This window comes from Girardinichthys multiradiatus, chromosome 23 (genome assembly GCF_021462225.1).
Source record: "Girardinichthys multiradiatus isolate DD_20200921_A chromosome 23, DD_fGirMul_XY1, whole genome shotgun sequence".
Lineage (NCBI taxonomy): Eukaryota > Metazoa > Chordata > Actinopteri > Cyprinodontiformes > Goodeidae > Girardinichthys > Girardinichthys multiradiatus.
The window spans coordinates 34,309,898-34,333,593 of NC_061815.1; the positions used below are offsets into that span (position 1 = coordinate 34,309,898).

A 23,696-nucleotide genomic window follows, 5' to 3' on the forward strand; every position below is an offset into this window, starting at 1 on the left:
TGTGAAACTCGACTATCTTAGTTCTTAGTGCTAGCAGGCTATCTGCAGCACACGTGCCCTGTTTGTGTTCTGTGTTTTTAAGTTAAGTCAAACTTTACTTGCAGGGTGATTTTAAACACAGAAGATTGATCATAACGCGCCGTCCGCGCTTATGCATTTTAACCCTTTTATTAACGGTATTTTTAAAGGTGTGTGTTTGATTCTGGTGCTAAATAATATTTACCCAGAAAGGTTTAGTCTTCAATCCAGTAAATAATAGTCCCTAAACATAATTTACTAGATTTGATAACTAAGTAAACACCATTAAACCCAATTTCTCCAGAAAGATTTGGCTCGTTTCCGAAATACTCCCTTAATAATATTTCTTCAAATATTATTTGAATAAATGAAGGCAGCTAATTAGAAACCATTGAGAAATGGTCATCCAGAAGGTTGGTTTTATTCAGCAGATTATTCTTTAAAACATAATTTTATTCAAATAATATTTTATCTGATCTTGCATTGTGAATGGTTGTCTAAGTTAGTTCCAAGACTAACTTAACTTCACTTCCAGATTCTTCAAGATAATCCTTGGTTCTCAAACATAAACATTGCATAGTGATGTTTCATCACTCTTTTTGGTCACAATTTTCAATCATCTTTGATCAACTTGTTTATATTGTACATAGCCCATTAGTCTACGTTATTCTTTAATTATGCTTGGTAGTTTAGTTGGATTGTTTTAGCATAGTAAAGAGTTTGTTGATTGAAATATGTTTGACTTTGAGTTGACTTATTTTTGTTAATAAATTCTTGTATTTTAAAAAATTGTGTGAATTAATTCCATGTATGTGCAGAGTTTATGCTGTTCAATAATGTCAGAGCTCGTCTCACACCTTTCTATTTTGTCCTAATACCATCGCCTTACTGGGCTGGTATTCACAAGACAACCCTTAACAGACCGTAATATTATTTGATAAAATATTAATATTAAATATTAAATAATATTCTCAGATTAATAATCACAACAGAGTGTTCTCAGATGTTGTCACAAACTAACATTAAATTATATATGTACGATAAATTTCCTTAAAGATTTTTATTTTTTGTTTACTTGTTTGAGTTTAGGAACCTAAGTTCTTGATCAGTTTAGACAACACAAAGTAATTTCTGACTGTAATAAAAAAAAGTTCTTAATACTATCTCGATCTCACATGGTAACACAAAATGTAATAAAACAACCAGGACAAAGGAAATACATCAAAGTCAGGCTTGAATTTCAGTAGTCAAAGTAGTCAAAGCAATAAACAGGACACAGAAGATTTGTGTTTTATTTGAATAAAATATATTATATATTCCCATATGCTGTGTGTCTCCAACGTAAAGCATCTGGCTTGTATTTTTGTGCCTCCAAAGTTGTGTTGTTAATATAAGTAGGTATTTACCTATGTTAAACACATCCCTTTTTTGTCTTCTTTGTGTCTCTTTGTAGAGAAAAGGAAAGCCAAATACATTACAATTACCAAAGAAAAAGGTTACAATTAAGAACAAATGATATACCTATTAACATTATACATGTGTTAACTACCTTGGGACCACTACTCATTAAATGCATCCTAGTAAGGATGATTAAACAGTAAACCTTCATTACAGGAGGTACTTTTTTAAATCTTTTATAGAATTTTTTTGTCTATTTACTGCATTTTCTGTTTTTTTAATTTCCAAATAAGTTTTGAATAACAAATTAAACATAAATTGACCAGTTTTGTAAAATGTGGCTTTTTGTCTTGTCGATATTTGTTCTCTAGTGCATAAGTTAGAAAAAATAAAAAAATATGCAAATGCCTAAAACAGAATGGAAGAATAAAAGATCACACAATGTTGTACCTTTAAGCAGTTAACTAATTAGAAAGCATTTTTATATGAAGCTGGAATTGAATTCTAATTGCAATAAATATTTCAAAAGAAAGTCAGATTGAGAAACAATGGGTTGGACTTCATTTTACAAAATACCAAGATAAAAATAAATGAACCTCTATCAGCCTGCATAGAAAATTATGTAGAAACGATACATAATGCAGAATTAATTAGAAAAAATATATATTTCTACCACCAGTTTCAAAAATAGAAAACAATTACTTCACCAGTTTAGAGCAAAGTTCTATCGAAGTGTTTTAACATCAGTGTAGACCGTCTCCTCCTGCGCCGTTTTTACATTCCTTCTTTCTCCTTTCTTAGCTTTGTTCCTGTTGAACGCGGGTGCTGAATAAACCAAAGCATTCTCTTCCCTCTAAGAAAATAATAGCAAATTTAAAAAACAATGATAAACTTAATTAATAACAGAGAGTATCCAATAATATTTTGTATCTCACCTGCTGTAGTTGGTTACCACCAACGCTTGGTACAGGTTCTGTTTACCGAAAAACAAAAAATAAAAAAATTTAAATCTTAAACCTATTACGAGCTATTTCATAGATGGACATATTAAAATTGTATTACCTTTGCAACAACTACACGTTTTCTTCTTGATTTTATAAATGAGCCAAGATATTACAGCCAGACTTATTACCAAAGCCGAGCACAATGTAGGAAGAAATATTTTGGAGAACTCCAGTAAATTGGGACCTAGAAAGGTTGAAGAAACAAAGAAAGAATATTGGCGCTTTTAAAAATTATATTCTACTGACACATCATCATTATTGTTCATAAAAGTTATCTAGATACCCCCAGGTTTTGTTCCATTTCCAAATAATATCTGTCCACATGCAGCCACAGCACAGTGATAAGTCCCAGCATCAGAGGTCTCAGGAAAGTTGTAGAAACATTTCTGTGCAGAGGGAACTTCAGGACTCTTCTCACATTCATCTCCACTGTTTCCTTGGAGATAAAGTAAACTGGGATGATTATTATCTGACCCAGCTCTGAACCAGTACACCCTATTATCTGCTGGACATGTTTTCCTCTCAGAGTTAGAGAGAACCAAACACTGTAGAGTCTCTGGGTTTTCTGGATGTACTGGACCAGATGGAGACTTCAGAGGGACAACAGTTACATCTGATTCCTGTCCTGTAAAGAAACATTTTTTACTCTCACAACCAGAAGAAACTTACTCACAAGTCAGAAAATGATCTTGTTAATACTTTCTTGATAGTTTTACCTTTAATTTGTAGAAAGGTTCCATTCAGAAAGATGAAGTCAAGTTGTCTGATTTTAATACAGTAGTAAAGACCAATATCATTTTGCTGAGCTTCATTAATATGAAGAAGAAATTCTCCTTGCTCTTGTTTTGTCTCAATGCGAGGAATCTTAGAAACATCATCAAACTCAAAGTTAAATGTTGCTCCAAGAAATTCAGGCCAGTTTCCAGAAACAAGGCGGATCCAGTAAAAGGTTTCTTGGTAGAGATCAGAATTCTGGCGAGGACATGTCAGGGTCACATTTTGTCCAGCAGTCACAATCTTTATCTCAAACTTGTTATCTTCTGTGCAAACTGTAAATACACCCCACAAATAATCCTACTACTTAAAAAACAAACTGAATTTCACACACAGTCAAACACGAATTGGTAGATGCAAATTTAATTATTAATGTACATTACACATTTGTAGATATACTTACATCCAAAATTGAGAGTGAGCAGTGCATAAAATAGGAAAATCATTTTTGTATCAATCCATTATAGCGACATCCAACTAAGAGGCGATCATAGGATGAACCCTCCTAATATATTCTTGTAGAGTGGGAGTGAACAACTTCACACAACCTGATTGGCCTTTTTTGTCGTGAGGTTTTACTGCACTACAACCACAGTGGAAATTATATAAACCCTTTTTTCCAACCTTAATGCATGCCACAAAATGTGTACACTTTCCTACTGATGGTGTCAAAGAAAAAGTTGTTTATGTTTAATAAGCACACTTCAACACACCATATTACAGGTCCTTCTCAAAATATTAGCATATTGTGATAAAGTTCATTGCTTTCCATAATGTCATGATGAAAATTTAACATTCATATATTTTAGATTCATTGCACACTAACTGAAATATTTCAGGTCTTTTATTGTCTTAATACGGATGATTTTGGCATACAGCTCATGAAAACTCAAAATTTGTATCTCACAAAATTAGCATATCATTAAAAGGGTCTCTAAACGAGCTATGAACCTAATCATCTGAATCAACGAGTTAACTCTAAACACCTGCAAAAGATTCCTGAGGCCTTTAAAACTCCCAGCCTGGTTCATCACTCAAAACCCCAATCATGGGTAAGACTGCCGACCTGACTGCTGTCCAGAAGGCCACTATTGACAACCTCAAGCAAGAGGGTAAGACACAGACAGAAATTTCTGAACGAATAGGCTGTTCCCAGAGTGCTTTATCAAGGCACCTCAGTGGGAAGTCTGTGGGAAGGAAAAAGTATGGCAGAAAACGCTGCACAACGAGAAGAGGTGACCGGACCCTGAGGAAGATTGTTGAGAAGGGCCGATTCCAGACCTTGGGGGACCTGCGGAAGCAGTGGACTGAGTCTGGAGTAGAAACATCCAGAGCCACCGTGCACAGGCGTGTGCAGGAAATGGGCCACAGGTGCCGCATTCCCCAGGTCAAGCCACTTTTGAACCAGAAACAGCGGCAGAAGCGCCTGACCTGGGCTACAGAGAAGCAGCACTGGACTGTTGCTCAGTGGTCCAAAGTACTTTTTTCGGGTGAAAGCAAATTCTGCATTTCATTCGGAAATCAAGGTGCCAGAGTCTGGAGGAAGACTGGGGAGAAGGAAATGCCAAAATGCCAGAAGTCCAGTGTCAAGTACCCACAGTCAGTGATGGTCTGGGTTGCCGTGTCAGCTGCTGGTGTTGGTCCACTATGTTTTATCAAGGGCAGGGTCAATGCAGCTAGCTATCAGGAGATTTTGGAGCACTTCATGCTTCCATCTGCTGAAAAGCTTTATGGAGATGAAGATTTCATTTTTCAGCACGACCTGGCACCTGCTCACAGTGCCAAAACCACTGGTAAATGGTTTACTGACCATGGTATCACCGTGCTCAATTGGCCTGCCAACTCTCCTGACCTGAACCCCATAGAGAATCTGTGGGATATTGTGAAGAGAACGTTGAGAGACTCAAGACCCAACAATCTGGATGATCTAAAGGCCGCTATCGAAGCATCCTGGGCCTCCATAAGACCTCAGCAGTGCCACAGGCTGATTGCCTCCATGCCACGCCGCATTGAAGCAGTCATTTCTGCAAAAGGATTCCCGACCAAGTATTGAGTGCATAACTGTACATGATTATTTGAAGGTTGACGTTTTTTTTATTAAAAACACTTTTCTTTTATTGGTCGGATGAAATATGCTAATTTTGTGAGATAGGAATTTTGGGTTTTCATGAGCTGTATGCCAAAATCATCCGTATTAAGACAATAAAAGACCTGAAATATTTCAGTTAGTGGGCAATTAATCTAAAATATATGAATGTTAAATTTTCATCATGACATTATGGAAAATAATGAACTTTATCACAATATGCTAATATTTTGAGAAGGACCTGTATATGATTTGTTCTTCTAACAACCAGATTTCCTGTAACACAATAAAAAGCCTGTCTGTCACATGTTGTAATAAAGCACATTATTGCTTTTGTTCTGCTGTGTTTGTAGGACATGCAATCAGGTTTCCAAATGTCCACAACATATAACAGGTTTTCCATTGACATTTTAGGATTAATTTTCAATAGCAATGAAGAGGTTAATATGAAATGAAGACACTGAAAAACAAACATCTTCCAAACAAAATCATTTGGAAAAATGTGTTCCAAGGTTTTCAAATATTATAAGTCTGGAAAAAGTTTAGTCAACCTTTAAACTACTGATTGCAACTCAAAGAGTCCTGGTTAAAAAGTTATTCTGCTTATTTGACTGTACAGGTAATAAAAACTACTTAAATAAAACCAGTAAAATATCTTAGTCAAATATAATAAAACTGAATCAAAGTATTACTGAAATCTACTCTTTTGTGTTGGAATCAAGCTCTATCTTCCATATTCCAACTGAAAAGTCATTTATTGGGAACATTCCTTACAATAGCCAGCTCCAGCTAAACTAGATATCCTTAGAGTCATTCATACTTCTCTATCTATGTAGTCATGCATTCTTGGTTTTGCTGTCTGCTCAGCAATGTAATTTATCATCTTACAGAAAAAGGTCTAAAATTAAAACAAATGTACATGGTAACTTATTTTGGTCCGTCTCCGATTACTTCATGTCCATGATCCCATTTTATTCAAAATGGTGATCAAATTTCTTTGTAGGCCGGAAACTGTTCTAAGAGTCAAAGCCACTCTTTTGCTGTAGACAATAAAAGGTTCTAGCATGGGTGGGAGTTACCAGAATAGTGCTAAACTAACTGTAAATTACATAAATAGCAGTTATATCTGGAGATGGTTGCGATTATGTTTTAGAAAATTATCCAGATTGAAACATTACTTTACAAGTTTTGCCCTCTCTTTATTGCAAATTCTTCAAGCCCAATCAGAATGCTTTGAAAATATCTATGAACATCAATTTTCAAGTCTTGCCACATATTCTCAGGTGGATATAGGTCTGGACTTTGACTGAAAATGCTCTAATCTAAACCTTTCCATGATAGCTCTGAATGCATGTTTAATGTAGTTTAGACAAAAATTCAGAATGAAAGACTCATCTTCACCGCCTCCACCTTCCAATGACTCTTCTGTGTGTCTCCCGGCCTCCAATCAGCATCCTGTCCACCTGATTCTCCATCCAATCACCTTCCGACCCCTTAAGTTTAAAGGACCTTCAGCAGTGTTCATCCTTGCTTGTCAGCTGAGCTCATTCCTCCTCCACCCCACCTCTACCATCTTCCTTCCCGTCTCCTCCTGGCTTCCTCGCTCCCTGACCGCCAATCCACCACCAGTATCGGATCGGGAGAAGACATCTCTAAATATAAACCTTACAAATGTTCATCTTAACTCATGTCATTCTCAGCATTCATGTCTTTCTCCCAGGTCCGAGCGCCAAAGAAATAATCATGTGATTTCACGTCATTAAACCTTTTCTTTGTGAGTCTTTTCAGATTGAAATGCTGTTGAACTGCTTTAAGGTGAACCCCTGACCCCGTCTCAAGACTTTATTGGTTCTCCTCCAGGATTGTCTTAAATGTAACTACATTAAGCTTTCAATCACTTCTGATCAGCTTCCCAGGCCCTGCTGAAGAAAAGAATCTCATCAGCCTAATGGTGCCATTACCATGTTTCACCATGGTGTGAATGGGTTCAGGATGTTATGCCTTAGTAGTTTTTACCCACACATGGCATTTTCCATGGAGGCCAGAAAGTTAAAATATATCTAATGTGACGAGAGCATCCTCCACAAAATGGACTGCAATTTGCAAATGGAATCTCTTATGGGTTTATTTAAACAACAAGTTTCCTCTTGCCTCTCTCCCCAAAAGGCCAAATTAGTGAAGTGGGCAATTAAATGATTTTCCTATTTTAGCTGTCAATCTGTATGTAGCTCTTCTTAAAATACCGTGGAGCTCTTTGGCACCTCTTTGATCAATGTTCCTCTTGCTCTGCCTGTCAGTTTTGGTCGGTGGCCATTTGTTGGTAGGTTGCAGTTTTGGAAGATTAATTAAACAGTGCTCATTAAGATGTCGTGCTTTTGAGATATTGTTTTAAAACCTAAACCTGCTTTAAATTTCTCCCCAGCTTTATCCATGCCCTGTCTGCGCTGTTCCTTCCTCTTCATGACGCTGTTTGTTCAATAACATTCTCTAACAAACCTCTAAAGTTGTATTAATTTTATAAAATCATTAGCTCAAATGAACTTCACATCACATTTTTTTTTAAATCCATCCATCCATTCGTCGTCTATATCTGGTTATCCTTGCACCCTTGTGGGGGGCAGGCATCTGATGCCTATCTATACAAACAACATATAACCAAGCACACACTCCCACACACACACTCACTCCCAAGGGCATTTTAGATTGACCAATTAATTTAACAGTCACACATTTGGACTATGAGAGGAAGAGAGAGCAACCTGAAGAGAATCCACCCATGTATGAAGAGAACATGCAAACTCAATGCCGAAGGCCCCCAGGCTGATCCAGACCCTTCTTGCTGCAAGGCAACAGTACTACCAAATGAGACACACTGTGCAGACCGTAAGTTTTCAAATTAGGTTCAATTCTGCATGTGCAATAATATTACAGAGGAAGTAAAATTATACTAACAGCAAATAACCGTAAATTTGTTAACAATGCATGTTGTAAGAATTTATATTATAACAATAAGAACAATCTTGATAATTCACTTCAAACTACTTTAAATAAGTAAACCGCAAAACCATAGAACTTTTGTTTTTTTTTCCAAGAAGGGTTTAACAGCTGCAATACCTACTCTATCAGAACATCCTGTTTGGTGACTTTTGCAACTATAGAGCTTACCATACTTGGTAAGAACGTTTTAATAGCATCCGTGATCCGATTGCAGGGTCTTTGTCCCACTGCAAAGTCACACCTCATGTTTCCTGTTTGTTGGTCATTGCTTGCACTCTCAGAAACACAGTATGTGCACATGCAAAGTGAGCAGACACTGCTAGAAATGCAAAACAAGACACCAAAAGAGGTTTTTTTTTCAATATACAATGTAGATGTGTTCAGTTTACTTTGACTAATTCTGCTTTTATGGCTACAAAGTTTTGTTGCTTGAAACTGATAGTTAATGTATTGAAACTGAAGCACAACAGAGGCTGGAGTTATGAACAAGGGTGTAAACGGTTGTTTAATTTCCTGTGAAACTGACAGCTTTACTGAGAAAAACAAAGACCAGCAAAAACAAAACTAGATTCTTAGAGGCTGAGTTATCCTGTGAATTGAGCAGCAAAGGACAAGTGGACTCCGCTCCAGAAGGTTGCAGGAGGAAAAGCGAGACAGACACAAGACATCACCCCAGGGCAGCCATACACCCCCCACAGAGGTAGGTTGTCAGTTAAGCACAGGAGCAGCAGCCCCCAGGCCAAAGAGGCACACACATAGTGCACCAAGCCTCACCAACCCAGCCCTACTGCCATCTTCAACCACACATGTCAAGCCCTGGTTCAAATCAGGATACAAAGCAGTGTGTTTCCATCTAGACAACATTTTAACCATCACTATCATTCTGAAACAACATGTACATATTATTAATATGGACCAATTTCTGAGAGGTAACCTTTTTTACATTCAAAATGAAGTCCATATGTCTGTCTTATAAGCTACATCCTCTTGCTAGCAACCCCACCTTTTAACTAGACTTTATAACTTAAGCAACATAAGAGCCTGAGACACTGCCAAAAGCAATACAACAGTCTGCATTTCTGCTCACAGTTTTTTTTACTTCATTTTGTGCATGTTCAAATGAATCTGTAGGATAACCAGGGATGCAAAGAAACAACAGTACTGTGCCTACCTGCACAATGACTAGCTAAAATAATTTTAAAAATTGTGTGTTGAGGATATTAAAGCTTCAATGGCCCAAAATGTCTTACATTTTAATGAGAATAAGACGGAAGTTCTTGTTTTTGGACCTAGTGGAAAATCTCCGGTTGAACTTGAATCCCTGGCAATGTATGTTAGGCCAACGGTAACAAACTTTGCTTTTAAGACAGACAATGATTTTAAACTTGACAGTCAAATAAGGGCCACATTGAAATATAGTTTTTATAATTGGAGAAAAATAGCGAAAAGGAAAACTATTCTTTCAAGGCAACAGTTGGAAACAGTAATCCACGCTTTCATCTCATCGGGATTAGATTACTGTAATTCCCTTTATCTCGGAGTCAGCCAGTCCTCACCTACTCGCCTGCAGCTGGTGCAAAATGCTGCAGCATGTCTCTTAACAGGAACACGTAAAAGGGAGCATATTACTCCAGTTCTGGTTTCTCTTCATTGGCTCCTAGTGTATTTTAGAGTTCATTTTAAAATCCTTGTTTTTTTTTTAAGGTCTTAAATAACTTGGCCACATCCTACTTGATAGAGCTTCTCCACCGTTACACCCCCAATTGGTCCCTTCGGTCAGCTAATCAGTTGGTCCTGGTGGTTCCCAGCTCAAAGCGGAAGCTTAGAGGAGACAGGGCCTTCTCTACTGGAGCTCTGAAATCATGGAACGCTCTACCTTTGCACATTGGACAGGCCCTTTCACTGCCTATTTTTAAAACTAGTTAGAAAACTTATTTTAATTCATTCACTTTTAACCCAACTGAGATTTGATTTTACATAATTTTGTACTGTTATTGTTTTTATCTGTTTTTTCATTGTTTTGTTGTGTTTTGTAGCCAGTTTTTTGATTTATTATTGTGTGCTTAGTTTTTCCTTATTGTAATTTTATTGCTTTTGATGTTCAGCACTTTGTTTCAGCTGTGGCTGGTGTTAAAGCGGTTTATAATAAAGTTAATGAAGTTGATGATAAAAATACTGGACTAATTCTCTTACCCACCCAGATGCCTACCTGACCAAAAGAGAGAGATGCTGTTATTTATACTAAGCTATGGTTAACTTTATGGTTTGCATGCTGTCTTAAAGCATGGTGGTATGATGTAATGTGTTTTTTTTTTGGTTCGGAAACATTTTCAAACTTTTCCATGGACTTTACTTTGGCCGGCTCCACTCTTGTGTAGCTGATTTTGCAACCGTTTCAATAACTGACTTTTCGTGGCTGGTAATGGCTTTTTTTGGTACCTGCTCCAAAGCAAGCCCCATTGGGGGTGAAATGTGTCATGTCCACCAAGGTAGTGGAGAGAATGACAAGCCAGGGATTTTACTGCACATCGCGGCAGTGCGGAAAAAGCTTAAAAATCTCAAAAGCCAAATATATTAAGGACAGCAATGCCTTGAGGTCAACCCGAAGCCTGTGGTTCAAAATTGTGGATATTTTTCATAGCCATCGTCCCGCGAGTTGTGGACGAGAGGGTAGTCTGGACTCGGTAACCTCACTGTTTCAAGAGGACATATCATGGTTTTAAATCTTTCCTTTTCACACTTACAGTGCCTTGCGAAAGTATTCGGCCCCCTTGAACTTTTCAACCTTTTGCCACATTTCAGGCTTCAAACATAAAGATATAAAATTCTAATTTTTTGTGAAGAATCAACAACAAGTGGGACACAATCGTGAAGTGGAATTAAATTTATTGGATGTGTCAAACTTTTTTAACAAATAAAAAACTGAAAAGTGGGGCGTGCAATATTATTCAGCCCCTTTACTTTCAGTGCAGCAAACTCACTCCAGACGTTCAGTGAGGATCTCTGAATGATCCAATGTTGTCCCAAATGATTGATGGTGATAAATAGAATCCACCTGTGTGTAATCAAGTCTCCGTATAAATGCACCTACTCAGGGAAAGTCTCAGGGTTCTGTTCAAAGCGCAGAGAGCATCATGGAGACCAAAGAACACACCAGGCAGGTTCGAGATTCTGTTGTGGAGAAGTTTAAAGCCAGATTTGGATACAAAAAGATTTCCCAAGCTTTAAACTTCCCAAGGAGCACTGTGCAAGCAATCATATTGAAATGGAAGGAGTGTCAGACCGCTGCAAATCTACCAAGACCCGGCTGTCCCTCTAAACTTTCATCTTGAACAAGGAGAAGACTGATCAGAGATGCAGCCAAGAGGCCCATGATCACTCTGGATGAACTGCAGAGATCTTCAGTTGAGGTGGGAGAGTCTGTCCATAGGACAACAATCAGTTGTACACTGCACAAATCTGGCCTTTATGGAAAAGTGGCAAGAAGAAAGCCATTTCTCAAAGATATCCATAAAAAGTCTTGTTTAAAGTTTGCCACAAGCCACCTGGGAGACACACCAAACACATGGAAGAAGGTGCTCTGGTCAGATGAAACCAAAATTGAACTGTTTGCCCACAATGCAAAACGATATGTTTGACGCAAAAGCAACACAGCTCATCACCCTGAACACACCATCCCCACTGTCAAACATGGTGGTGGCAGCATCATGTTTTGGGCCTGCTTTTCGTCAGGAGGGACAGGGAAGTTGGTCAAAATTGATGGGAAGATGGATGGGGCCAAATACAGGACCATTCTGGAAGAAAACCTGTTGGAGTCTGCAAGACACCTGAGACTGGGACGGCGATTTATCTTCCAACAAGTCAATGATCCAAAACATGAAGCCAAATCTACAATGGAATGGTACACAAATAAACCTATCCAGGTGTTGGAATGGTCAAGTCAAAGTCCAGACCTGAATCCAATCGAGAATCTGTGGAAAGAGCTGAAGACTGCTGTTCACGAACGCTCTCCATCCAACCTCACTGAGCTCCAGCTGTTTTGCAAGGAAGAATGGGCGAATTTCAGTCTCTCGATGTGCAAAACTGATAGAGACATACCCCAAGCGACTTGCAGATGTAATTGCAGCAAAGGGTGGCGCTACAAAGTATTAATGCAAGGGGGCCAAATAATATTGCATGCCCCACTTTTCAGTTTTTTATTTGTTAAAAAAGTTTGACACATCCAATAAATTTCATTCCACTTCATGATTGTGTCCCACTTGTTGTTGATTCTTCACAAAAAATTTGAATTTTACATCTTTATGTTTGAAGCCTGAAATGTGGCAAGATGTTGAAATGTTCAAGGGGGCCGAATACTTTCGCAAGGCACTGTAACTGTTAGGAGGGTTCTGCCAGACCTGGTAAAGATTTCTTATGCAGGTAATTGTACCATGTTTATTTATGCCATGTGTTTTTCACCAGCACCACCATCAGGTCAGTCTTTGTTTAGTCAACATTTTCAGATATAACAGATTACCAGATGTTGAATTATTATTAAAGTGTATATATCATCATATTTCAGAGAGGGAAAATCAAAAGATTGATTAGGTATAACAAGAAATGTTGCTGCATTTTAAATGGTTTTAAATGGTTAAATGGCTGCCCCCGACTCCGTACTTCTAGAGAATCCCCCACAGGGCACCACGAGGGACACAGTGGAATGCCTTCTCCAGGTCCACAAAACACATGCAGACTGGTTTGGCCTACTCTCATGTTGTGATTATGAATATATTATTTAATATTTAATATTAATACTTTAATATTTTATATATATAATAATATTTCGGTCTGTTAAGGGTTGTCCTTTGAATACCAGCCCAATAAGGCGGTGGTATTAGAACAAAATAGAAAGGTGTGAGCCAAGCTCTGACATTATTGAACAGCAAAACTCTGCACACACACGGAATGAATTCACACAATTTCTTAAAATACAAGAATTTATTATGAAAAATAAGTCAACTCAAAGTCAAATATATTTCAATCAACAAACTCTTTACTATGCTAAAACAATCCAACTAAACTACCAAGCAGAATTAAAGAATAACGAAGACTAATGGGCTATGTACAATATAAACAAGTTGATTAAAGATGATTGGAAATTATGACCAAAAGAGTGATGCAACATTACCATGCAATGTTATTTATGTTTGAGAACCAGGGATTATCTTGAAGAATCTGGAATTGAATTTCAATTCATTTTTCAATTCAATTCACTTCAGTTTATTTATATAGCGCCAATTCACAACACAAGTTGTCTCAAGGCACCTAAAGGATGTAGCTCCTTTAGTCGTTTCATCTAGAAAGAAAAAACAGATAAACTCTGAGCCAGTTTCCAAGGTTAGAGTCTGAAAGAGAGCACATATAATTAGTTACAGTAAAAGCTCGGTCAATTGCTATGTCTAGGAGAGAGAAAAGGTTAAACACTGAAAGACAGGAGCATGTGGATCATCGGTAGAGGGTGAGCATTAAGTTGTTACCAGCAGAAGCTTGGACGACGCCCCCCTCCAGAAAGGTGTCACAGGTAGATACAGAGTCAGGCCAGGTGGAGTTTCTAGGAAGAGAAAAGAGAGTGAACATAAAGTTAAAAGCAGAAATGACAGCAAATAATGCAAAATTGGAGAGTAGTGTGAGAATGAAGCGAAGAGAGTGAAAGTGGTCATTATGTTTCCAGCAGCCTAAGCCTATAGCAGCATAACTACAGAGATAGCTCAGGATAACCTAAGCCACTCTAACTATAAGCTTTATCAAAAAGAAACGTTTGAAGCCTAGCCTTAAAAGTAGACAGGGTGTCTGCCTCACAGATTAAAACTGTGAGCTGGTTCCACTGGAGAGGAGCTTGATAACTAAAGGATCTGCCTCCCATTCCACTTCTAGAGACTCTAGGAACCACCAGTAAACCTGCAGTCTGAGAATGAAGTACTCTGTTAGGAACATAAGGAACAATCAGATCTCTGATGTATGATGGAGCTAGATCATTAAGGGCTTTATATGTGAGGAGGAGAATTTCAAATTCTATTCTGGATTTAACAGGGAGCCAATGAAGGGAAGCTAAAATAGGAGAAATATGATCTCTCTTTTTAATTTTTATCAGAACTCTTGCTGCAGCATTTTGAATCAGTTGAAGGCTGCATTTTGTGGACATCCGGATAGTAAAGAATTACAATAGTCCAGCTTTGAAGTAACAAATGCATGAGAGAGAATTTAAGTACACCCTTTCATCAAACTTTTTGACAGGTGGGTGGGACTTCCGGTGAGGGTGGGATTTCCGGTTGGCGCCATGTGGGCGCCATGTGGGTGCCATGTGGGCAGGAGGTCACGTGGTCAAGCAGGTGGTGTGTCCAAGGGGGCGTAACCGTGGATGCTGATTGCTTGTCGTCATTAGGGGCGATACCTTAAATGAGTCAATTAAAACACAGGGGTGTGTTTGTTATAAATAGAACAAGACAAATATGGTATTATCGGAAACTGTTTGGCATCAGCACCAATTAAAAATAGAGGGGGTGTGTTTGTAAGCATCGTTAAACCTTGAATAACCCAATGAAAACAATAGGGCGTGCTTTAGTGTTTACTTTAAATACAGAGATAAAACTCTGCACTTTACATGCAGCATTCGTTGGAAAAAAGAAGACCCGTTCAACAATGGCTAGAGTTAAGAGAGTTTATCGTCAAGCGGAGGAAAAACGCAACGCGTGCCAAGATGACGATGATGATGAACAAGCAACTGCATCATATACCTCCTCAACGGAGATACCTATCGGAATTCAAGTCATGACATACTCTACCGATGATGAGGATCCAACATCAACTTCAACAACCATGGTTGAAAATCAGACCTCGGGTCAGCCAAGAGGTATGTCAGTTCTGTGCGAAACCCCAGTGACCGTCTACCAGTATTCATCCCGTGAATTGAATGCTCCTAAGAAATCAACAAACTACATCTGCAGGGTACAAAGACCCCCGTTCGACACTCTGCAGGAAGAATGGTCTTTGGAGCCATATGGCCTGGTTGGCAGCTGGGGTTATATTTTCATGTATGAAATAGGAGAGCTTTGCCTGTATCAATTGGATCAAGATTAGGTATTTAATGGATCACTGGCTCTGTGTACTCTCACCCACAGCGACTGGGCTGTGTTAAGGCTTGCAATCCCGCATCTTAATGATAGCCCTGAAACAGTCTCAAGGCAGGAGAGGGAGGAAGAAGAAGAAGAAAATGAACTGTCTCCTCGACCTGTAAAACGGACGAGAATGTTTCATATGCCATCCGATGTTGAAATAGCTGAGAGAGAACCTCTCTTTAGCGCAGTGTGGGGGTCACAAATCACAGCAAATGGCCGCTGGTCTTTTTGGGCAAGCAGACGCAAGAACAACCGGACGAGTACCTCAGATCTGTTTGTGTTGGAGGCTTTCAATCAGGACTGCGGCGTATTCAAGACAATGCTGGCTCTGCCCTTTGAAGCTTGGGCAGAGAAGATGAGTGAAATTGGACATCGTCTTTCCGACCTTTTCCACAAGTCACAAAGTTGGATCGATGTCATGTCAGTGAAAAAAACGCTGACGTTTCCTGTTTTACGTTTAGAACGAAACCTCTTCTGAGGACACGCCCCTTCCTATGATATATATACGGGGGGATAACTGCAAGCTCACAGACACTGAGAATCGTATCATGAGAATGAGTGGACCGACACCATACAGGGATCTCTACAACCACCGAGCAGAGATCCACTTCTCTCCTGAGCACGATGAAAGCTTCAACATTGGACCATATCATCCGCCTTCCCCTGACCTCTTCTCACCATCCACCTCAACATCCTCATTCTCAGAGAACCACTTCAGTCCTGCATCACCTACAGGATACAACATGAAATATCTACCGCTTTCTCCAGACCTCTGCTCACCATCACCGCTATTCATGGCTAGTAGACGCGAATGTCCTGCCTGAAGACATGAAGGTGGTCGTGGAGGAGGAGGTAGCCACCGGCTACTCACCCTCTACCGAAGCCCCTACACAAACCCTGGAACCGATGGAGGACCCTCAGCCTTCAGCAGAGGATGAGAGTAACCAGGAGGACGAAATTGACGGTTGGTTCTCAACCACCCTCATCAATACGGTGAAAACAGCGATACTTCATTTATTCAACATAACCTCTTTGAACTATCTCAGAGAAACCTGCTATGGATGTATAACGAACCACCTGAGCCAGCGTCAACACCATTGCCTGGAGGTACTGGGGGAGGATTATTACCAAGTCAACTTTCAACGCATCGTACGACGACTCGTAACCCCCAAACTCGTTCCTGCTATTCAGAATCTTCTGGTACTTCGACGCATACAAGCGGATGACATCAGAGTGAAGACGATTGCCAAGACGGTTTTATATGAACTGAAATCGGTACAAGGCATCCACAGTGCAATAGCGCACGTTTATGATCGCATGGTCGATGAGAAACATCTCAAACAACTTAACTCTGTTTCAGAGTGCTATGGACTGACAAACTGATCTCACATGTTTGATGACTTGTTGTATATATATATATTTTTTTTTTTTTTAGTATTCCAGTACTTTAATTAATCTGCATTATATGATTTTTCTTCTTTTTTCTTTTTACTATTAAATACAATTGAAGTAGGAACTTAGTAATCTTTCCCAAAAGTGTTGTTTAAAAGCTAGTAGTGTTTGAATTAATCTGCATTTTATCTGATTTTGTTTTCTGGTTGTTTTTTTAAAATATTAAATAAAATAATAAAAAAATAAAAAAGGATAAATCTGCCCTCCTGTGTGTTTTTTCTCATTATTTAACAAGTAATCGGCAGAGTGAGCATAAGGCAGAGATGGCAGGAAGACAGCTGATGAAGAAAGTATATTATAGCCCTTCAAATCCGGGAAGTTTTGGGGGTGTAGATAGGCTGAGGAGGGTTATGCAAGATGAAACGGAAAAGAAGGTTGCGGTTGAAAAAGTTAAAGATTTTTTATCAGGAGAAGATACCTATACTCTACATAAACCTGCAAGAATAAAGTTCCCGAGAAGCAGAGTTTTTGTCACCAGACCATTGAGGCAGTTCCAGGCTGATCTCTGTGACATGCAAGCTCTGGCCATGGAAAATGATGGTTATAATTATTTATTAACAGTCATTGACATCTTTTCAAAAAGGGTGTATGTACGAGTTTTGAAGAGGAAAACAGCCGCTGAAGTGGTAAAGGCATTTGAATCAGTTTTTACAGAAAGTCAGATCCCCAAAAAACTTCAGACTGATGCCGGTAAAGAATTTTTTAACAAGAAATTTAAGGTTTTAATGGAGAAACACGGTATTGAACATTTTGCCACAGTGAGTGAAGCAAAAGCTTCAGTGGTCGAGAGATTTAACCGCACATTAAAAACAAGGATGTGGAGATATTTTACAGCTAACAATACCCGGCGGTACGTCGATGTACTGCAAAACCTAGCTAGAAGCTACAACCATTCCTACCACTCCAGCATTAAAATGAGCCCTATGGAAGTGACCCCAGAAAATGCCTTTCAAGTGTTTCAGAATCTGTATGATGTCAAGTCCAACAGATATTGCAAGGACTCAGTGACAACGTTTAAACAAGGGGATCTTGTCAGAATATCCAAGGTCCGTGGAGTGTTTGACAAAAAATACGAACAGAGTTTTACGGATGAAGTGTTTACAGTGTATGAGCGGATACCCCGTTCTCCTCCTGTATACAAACTCAAAGATTTGGATGGAGAACCTATCGAGGGTTCCTTTTACGCTGAGGAACTTCAAAAAGTAAAAATATTTAACGACAAGATGTATCAAGTGGAAAAAATATTAAAACGACGTACGGTCAAGGGAGTCAAACAAGTTTTTGTAAGCTGGAAAAACTGGCCTGAGAAATTCAACAGTTGGATCAAGTTTGATGAACTTCAAAACGTATAAAAAAGGTTTGCACTAAACCTCACAGTTGACATAGCATCATGAACCGTCAGGTAGAGGATGATTGCTTTTACGTTACTCTTCCATCTAATGCTAGCATGGAAGTGTTTAAAAATAATACCAGTTCAAGTTTCCGTGTAAATTTAGCTCAACATATTGATTTAGAAGGCCAATGGATGGTTGCATTAGCCGAGATTTCATACCCTCATACATGGCATAATATACCGGATTATGATGCCTACTTTGAATGGAGGAAGGTTGGTGATGTGGAGATCAATACGCAAAGGATCAGAAGTGGCTACTATAACAGCGTTATTCAACTCGAGACAGAGATGGAAATGTTTTTCAAAAAATTGAAATTTACGCATTAAATTCAACAAAGTTCAAAAGAGATTTGCATTTCAAGCAAACAGTCCGTATGAAACACGCTTCTTCAACACTCTAGCTTATATGATGGGCGTGAAACCAGGGGAAGGGATTCATGTTTCTGAACCAAAACTGGCTCCTTTTCCGGCGGATATAAAGGCTGGTTTCTATCACCTATACTTACAGCGACGTGGTCAGCCCTCAAATGGTAGGCGACACTTTTGCACCTTTACTGCGGACCGTCAAAGTACAAGGCAAATTCAGTGATATGATTACTCAGACGTTTAACCCCGCCCACTACCTTCCAGTCTCCAGAAGACATATTGAAAATATCAATATAGAAATTAAATCGGACCAAAACGTTCCTGTAAATTTCGTCTATGGAAAGACCGTCATAAGACTACACTTCAGACCGGTGATATCACAACGTAGCCTGAGATAAATTTTATTTGTATAAACTATTCCAGAGATATGTATATAACCTCTAAGATTGATTGGTTATCATTCATATTACGCTGGTCATTCAACACTGCATCAAGCAGCCAAGAGAGAACATGGCACAGCTAAGTCTGAGACGTGATCCAAATCGCTTTGTAAATTACTATGTAAGTCAATCAGGCGGTAATCTGCCAGGGTTTTACGGGGCCCCGGTCATGTACGGACGCGGAATTGGATCATTATTTTCAAAATTATTCCGCTTCGTATCCCCTCTGGTTAAAAAAGGATTTGCAATTGCAAAACCCCATCTTAAAACGGCTGCATCAAATATCGCTTCGGATGTCATCGGTAGAGCCGTGAGTAAAATGAGTGGTTCTACACACACCGACGGTCAAGAAGGTTCAGGAATTATGGTTTTATCCAAAAGACCCAGAACAAGACCCCCTGGTGATCGTTTAAGGACGATTAAAAAACAACGACAAACGCGAAAAAGGAGATCAGTCGCAGCTGACAAACGAAGAGGAAGGAAGTCATCCGCAAGTTTTGATATATTTAAATAATGGCTCTTTTACATAACAAATCATCAGAGTGCACGCTGGCAGAGTTGGACTTATTTTCTGCCCCGATGACGCAGCTATCGATCGAAGATAAAATTTACACCGAAATCCAGCCTTTATCAGCAATCACTGATGGAGGCCCGATTGAGTTTTTCATTCCGGGAGACGGAGAAAAGTATCTGGATCTCAACGATACGCTGTTGCATCTCAGAGTGAAAATTACTAACGAGAATGGAACAAACCTGCCAGATGATGCACCTGTAGGGCTCATCAACTACCCATTAAACACCATCTTCAGTCAGTCTGACGGCACTCTCGGAGATCGAATGATTTCACAATCCAGCGCTACACATCCATATAGAGCCATGATTGAGACATTGTTAAACTTTTCTGAGGATTCTTTAAAAACCCAGTTTAGCTCTGGTCTTTTTTATAAAGACACTGCAGGTGCTCTGCACTCTATTGTTACAACTAACGGCCCTAACCAAGGTCTTAACAGCAGAGCAGGCTTTACAGCAAATTCCAGGGAGGTACATCTCCTAGGCCCCCTGCATGCAGACATATTTTTCTGCGAGAGACTTCTTTTAAACTCTGTTGACCTTAAAATTAAACTTACAAGAGCCAACGATGCCTTTTGTCTCATGGCAGCAAGAGACTCCACTTACAAACTCAGGATATTAGGAGCATCTCTTTTTATCAAAAAAGTTACTGTCTCTCCAGCTGTACGACTGGGGCACGCTTCAGCTTTAATGAAGGCAAATGCTCTGTATCCACTTTCACGTGTGAATGTAAAAACATATTCCATCCCTGAAAATTCAAGGGTATGCAACCAAGAGAATCTTTTCTTAGGTGTCTTTCCCAAGAATGTGGTGATTGCGTTACTGGATCATGACGCTTTTACAGGAACACGCAATCTCAATCCGTTTGACTTTAATCATTTTGATATGGAATATTTAGCTTTGTGTAAGGATGGCAGACAAATTCCTGCTAAAGCCTTCCAGCCCAATTTTAACCAAGGTCATTCAGTGAGAGAGTATTACAACTTGTTTACGGCTACAGGACGACATCTAAAAGCTCTTCCACTGAGTATAACACGTCAGGAATTTAATCAAGGATACTCTCTATTCACATTTAATCTTAACCCGGGCGAGGACACAGATGCTCTATCTCCAGTTTCCAGTGGGAATTTAAGATTGGAAATGCGCTTCAGAAACCCGTTGCCTCATACCACCACGCTGATCATCTATGCTTGTTATGACTCTATTTTAGAGATTGATTCAAAGAGGCGTGTGCTGGTGGATTATTATTAATCTAATCAGGCATGAATAATCATGAAATTGAGAGCCTGATGCGTCATCTGCTGGGAGATTTGTTTTGTGGTGTATGGCCGTACGACTAGCTGCCGCTGCTAGCTGACAAATTCCCAGGGCCGGCCTATTTTATTATGAACACAAATCCTTCACACATGCCGGGAGAACACTGGCTAGCTCTGACATTGGATCAGAATGGTCAATCCAGCTTTTTTGACTCTTATGGATTCTCTCCGGATTTCGAGTTCTACCCGTCAAGCATCGTAACATTTTTAGAAGACAGATCCTCAAAAATATTGTATCATAATAATCAGCTTCAAAACACTGTCCACTGTGTGCGGTCACCATTGCATTTTTTATCTATGTCATAGAGCGTGCGGATTATCAATGCAGCAAGTGTTGTCGAAATACACCGGAGATGTGATTAAGAGAGATTTAATGGTATCTAACTTTGTAAAAAAATATCAAAATTGTGTCGTACATTTTATGCTCTTTGGAGATGTTTCTGGATTGTTATGGAATTTAAATTGTCTTATTTTTTTTTTTCATCGTTTATTATTTTTTTCTTCTTCTTATGATTTAATATTTGTGTAATGATATCATATGTTAGTGTGTGAAGTAGAGAACGAAGTTAGACTTGAAAAATATAATCAATAAATATTTTATTGAATAAAAGAAATAGACTACATGTTTCATTTTCTTATAACGGTTTATGGTGAAAATGTAATCCATCGGGGTGGTAGTGTCGTCTTACGAAGAGACCTTTTTGATCTCCCATCAGCATTTTTTGGATCTTCCAGCTCAGATCTCGACCAGTAGGGAGAATGAGTTATCTGCCTTCTTCTTCTTTTTCTTCTCTGCTTAACGCTGGGGGGTGTACCCCCATTTTCAATCGACGTACCCTCTGTTTTGAAACGTCTATATTCTTCACGAGCATAAGGGTTAATGACTGAAGATATAGGTATGTTTACTTCTGACAAGGTGTGTAGAAAACCAGACCATCCTCGGGTTTGTGATGCTCCAGATTTTTTAAACGGAAGCATGAGATTTTTCAACAAATCAATCATGTGGGACCCTTTTATAACATTTCCTTTAAATACAAATTCACCTCGCGAAGTCCAACTCTCACTTCTTTCGGATAATTTCTTCAAAATGAACTCGGCATTTTTACGGTTGTGTTTAGGAAGGCTTTTCAGTACTTCCGTAAGAACCTGATCCTTAGGGGCCTCGTCCTGCCCTGGGCCTTGTTTTTCTTGGGACCGCTCATGTTGAGGAACCTCTTTGTCACGCTGCAGCGTTAAACTGACCCGCTGTTTTTCTTCTTTGACACCTTGCTTGATACCTCTGGAGAAGAGCATCGTATCTCTTGATTTTTTCATAAGAAGTCAAACCCGGCTCGTTTAATATCGCTCTCATTTCAGCATCCAAATTCTCCTCCGCCGTCTGTCTGATGGACGTGTCTGACTGGGTCAGACGCTTGAATTGATGAGGTGAAATGAGAAACATCTTCTGCGATGTTCTGAGAGACATTATCTCCTGATGATTCCACCCACTAGATCACCGATCAAGGGTGCAAGAGCCGTTAAGATGGGGAGAATAAAACCACCTCGTTGCCTTTTGAGAGCCAACTGTTTAGTTTTTATCCCGGTTCTTTTATCACCCAACAATCTGATGATATTTCTTTGTTTCTTCAATTCTCGGTGTGGAGAGGGTGATAGTTTAATGTTACCTTTTAGGATATTCAGTGCAATCTTGCACAGAGCCTGAATAAAGTCGGGAGAGCAGTGTGCGAGAATATCTTTACGTTTCTGTGGACAGGCCTGGTACAAAGCTCTGAATAATGGTAAATTCCTTTTTATACGCGCAGACATGATGACTTACTTTGTTCTGGGCACGTACACAGCAGGCCACTGCTGAGGAAGTATCCCCGTTCTCAGTCTGAAATGTTCTGGGCAGGTAGGCGTAAAATCGATGATTAAATATCCATGAGCTTCTCTCGTTGCGTCTTCAAAACTCTCCAAGAAGAGACCCTTTTGAGATGGAAACATTTGGCGGGCCAGTATATTCAGCTGGAGTTTATCTCTCGGGTTCATAAACAACACCATATAATTACAGTTCAAACTAATAGTGCGACTGAACTTCCCCTGATGAAAAACATTCTGAGTCAACATCATAACACTCATATTACGATGGTGACGAAACTGGGTAAAGACCTTCATCACGTTTTCATCATCTGAGGCTTGAGCGATAACATCGTCTAGAATAATCAGATGATTCTGATCAGGAGGAAACAGGTTTTCATCTTCAAAAGAATGAGGCAATCCTTCCACAAAGGTAATATTTTTATTCATCTTCTGCAATTCAGCATACATGGGTTGAAAAGATGTGTAAATTCATACAATATTTTCTGGAACAATATCCATGACATGATTACAGTTTTGCAAAATACTTTTCACAAAGAAAGTTTTCCCGCAGCCGCTGGGTCCAACTATCATACATGAGAAAGGTGCTCTAAATCTAGGATCAAAATCAATCTCCTGTAAATCCATGTGACTTTTTATTTTATTTCTTCTTCAACTCTAATAACCGAAAGGCAGAGTTGTCCCGTAAAAAAAAAGACGTCTCTTATCATACACCAGTCGAAACCTTTTAAGAAATGTCGCGTTTGTCAAACGGAATCTCTTTTTATCCCTCCTGATCGTGTGCTGAGGGATTTCAATGACACCCTCACTTGACCCCTGTAAGTAGCCCTCGACCAGCCCTTTGATGCTGTCAAAATTGACCCTCTGGCTG

General features: G+C 39.2%; 1 protein-coding gene across 1 annotated transcript; it reads right to left on the reverse strand.

Annotated features, from left to right (window-relative positions):
- Nucleotides 1–1,263: 1,263 nt before the first annotated feature.
- On the reverse strand, nt 1,264–7,742 carry LOC124860084. The gene is made up of 6 exons (XM_047353060.1): nt 7,682–7,742; nt 3,137–3,469; nt 2,704–3,045; nt 2,479–2,604; nt 2,352–2,389; nt 1,264–2,269 (listed from the first exon to the last, which is right to left on the reverse strand). Exons 1-6 carry the CDS (start codon nt 7,740–7,742, stop codon nt 2,141–2,143), a joined length of 1,029 nt encoding a protein of 342 aa, XP_047209016.1. The 3' UTR covers nt 1,264–2,140.
- Between the last annotated feature and the right edge of the window lie 15,954 nt (nt 7,743–23,696).

Bases quoted from the DNA above. Each gene is read 5' to 3' on its own strand.
- LOC124860084 (XM_047353060.1), bottom strand. From the start codon at position 7,742: ATGAAGAGGAAGGAACAGCGCAGACAGGGCATGGATAAAGCTGGGGAG. The intron at 2,605-2,703 runs GTATCTAGATAA...CAACCTTTCTAG, and splicing joins AAATGGAACAAAACCTGGGG to GTCCCAATTTACTGGAGTTC. The intron at 2,270-2,351 runs GTGAGATACAAA...TTATTTTCTTAG, and splicing joins GTGGTAACCAACTACAGCAG to AGGGAAGAGAATGCTTTGGT.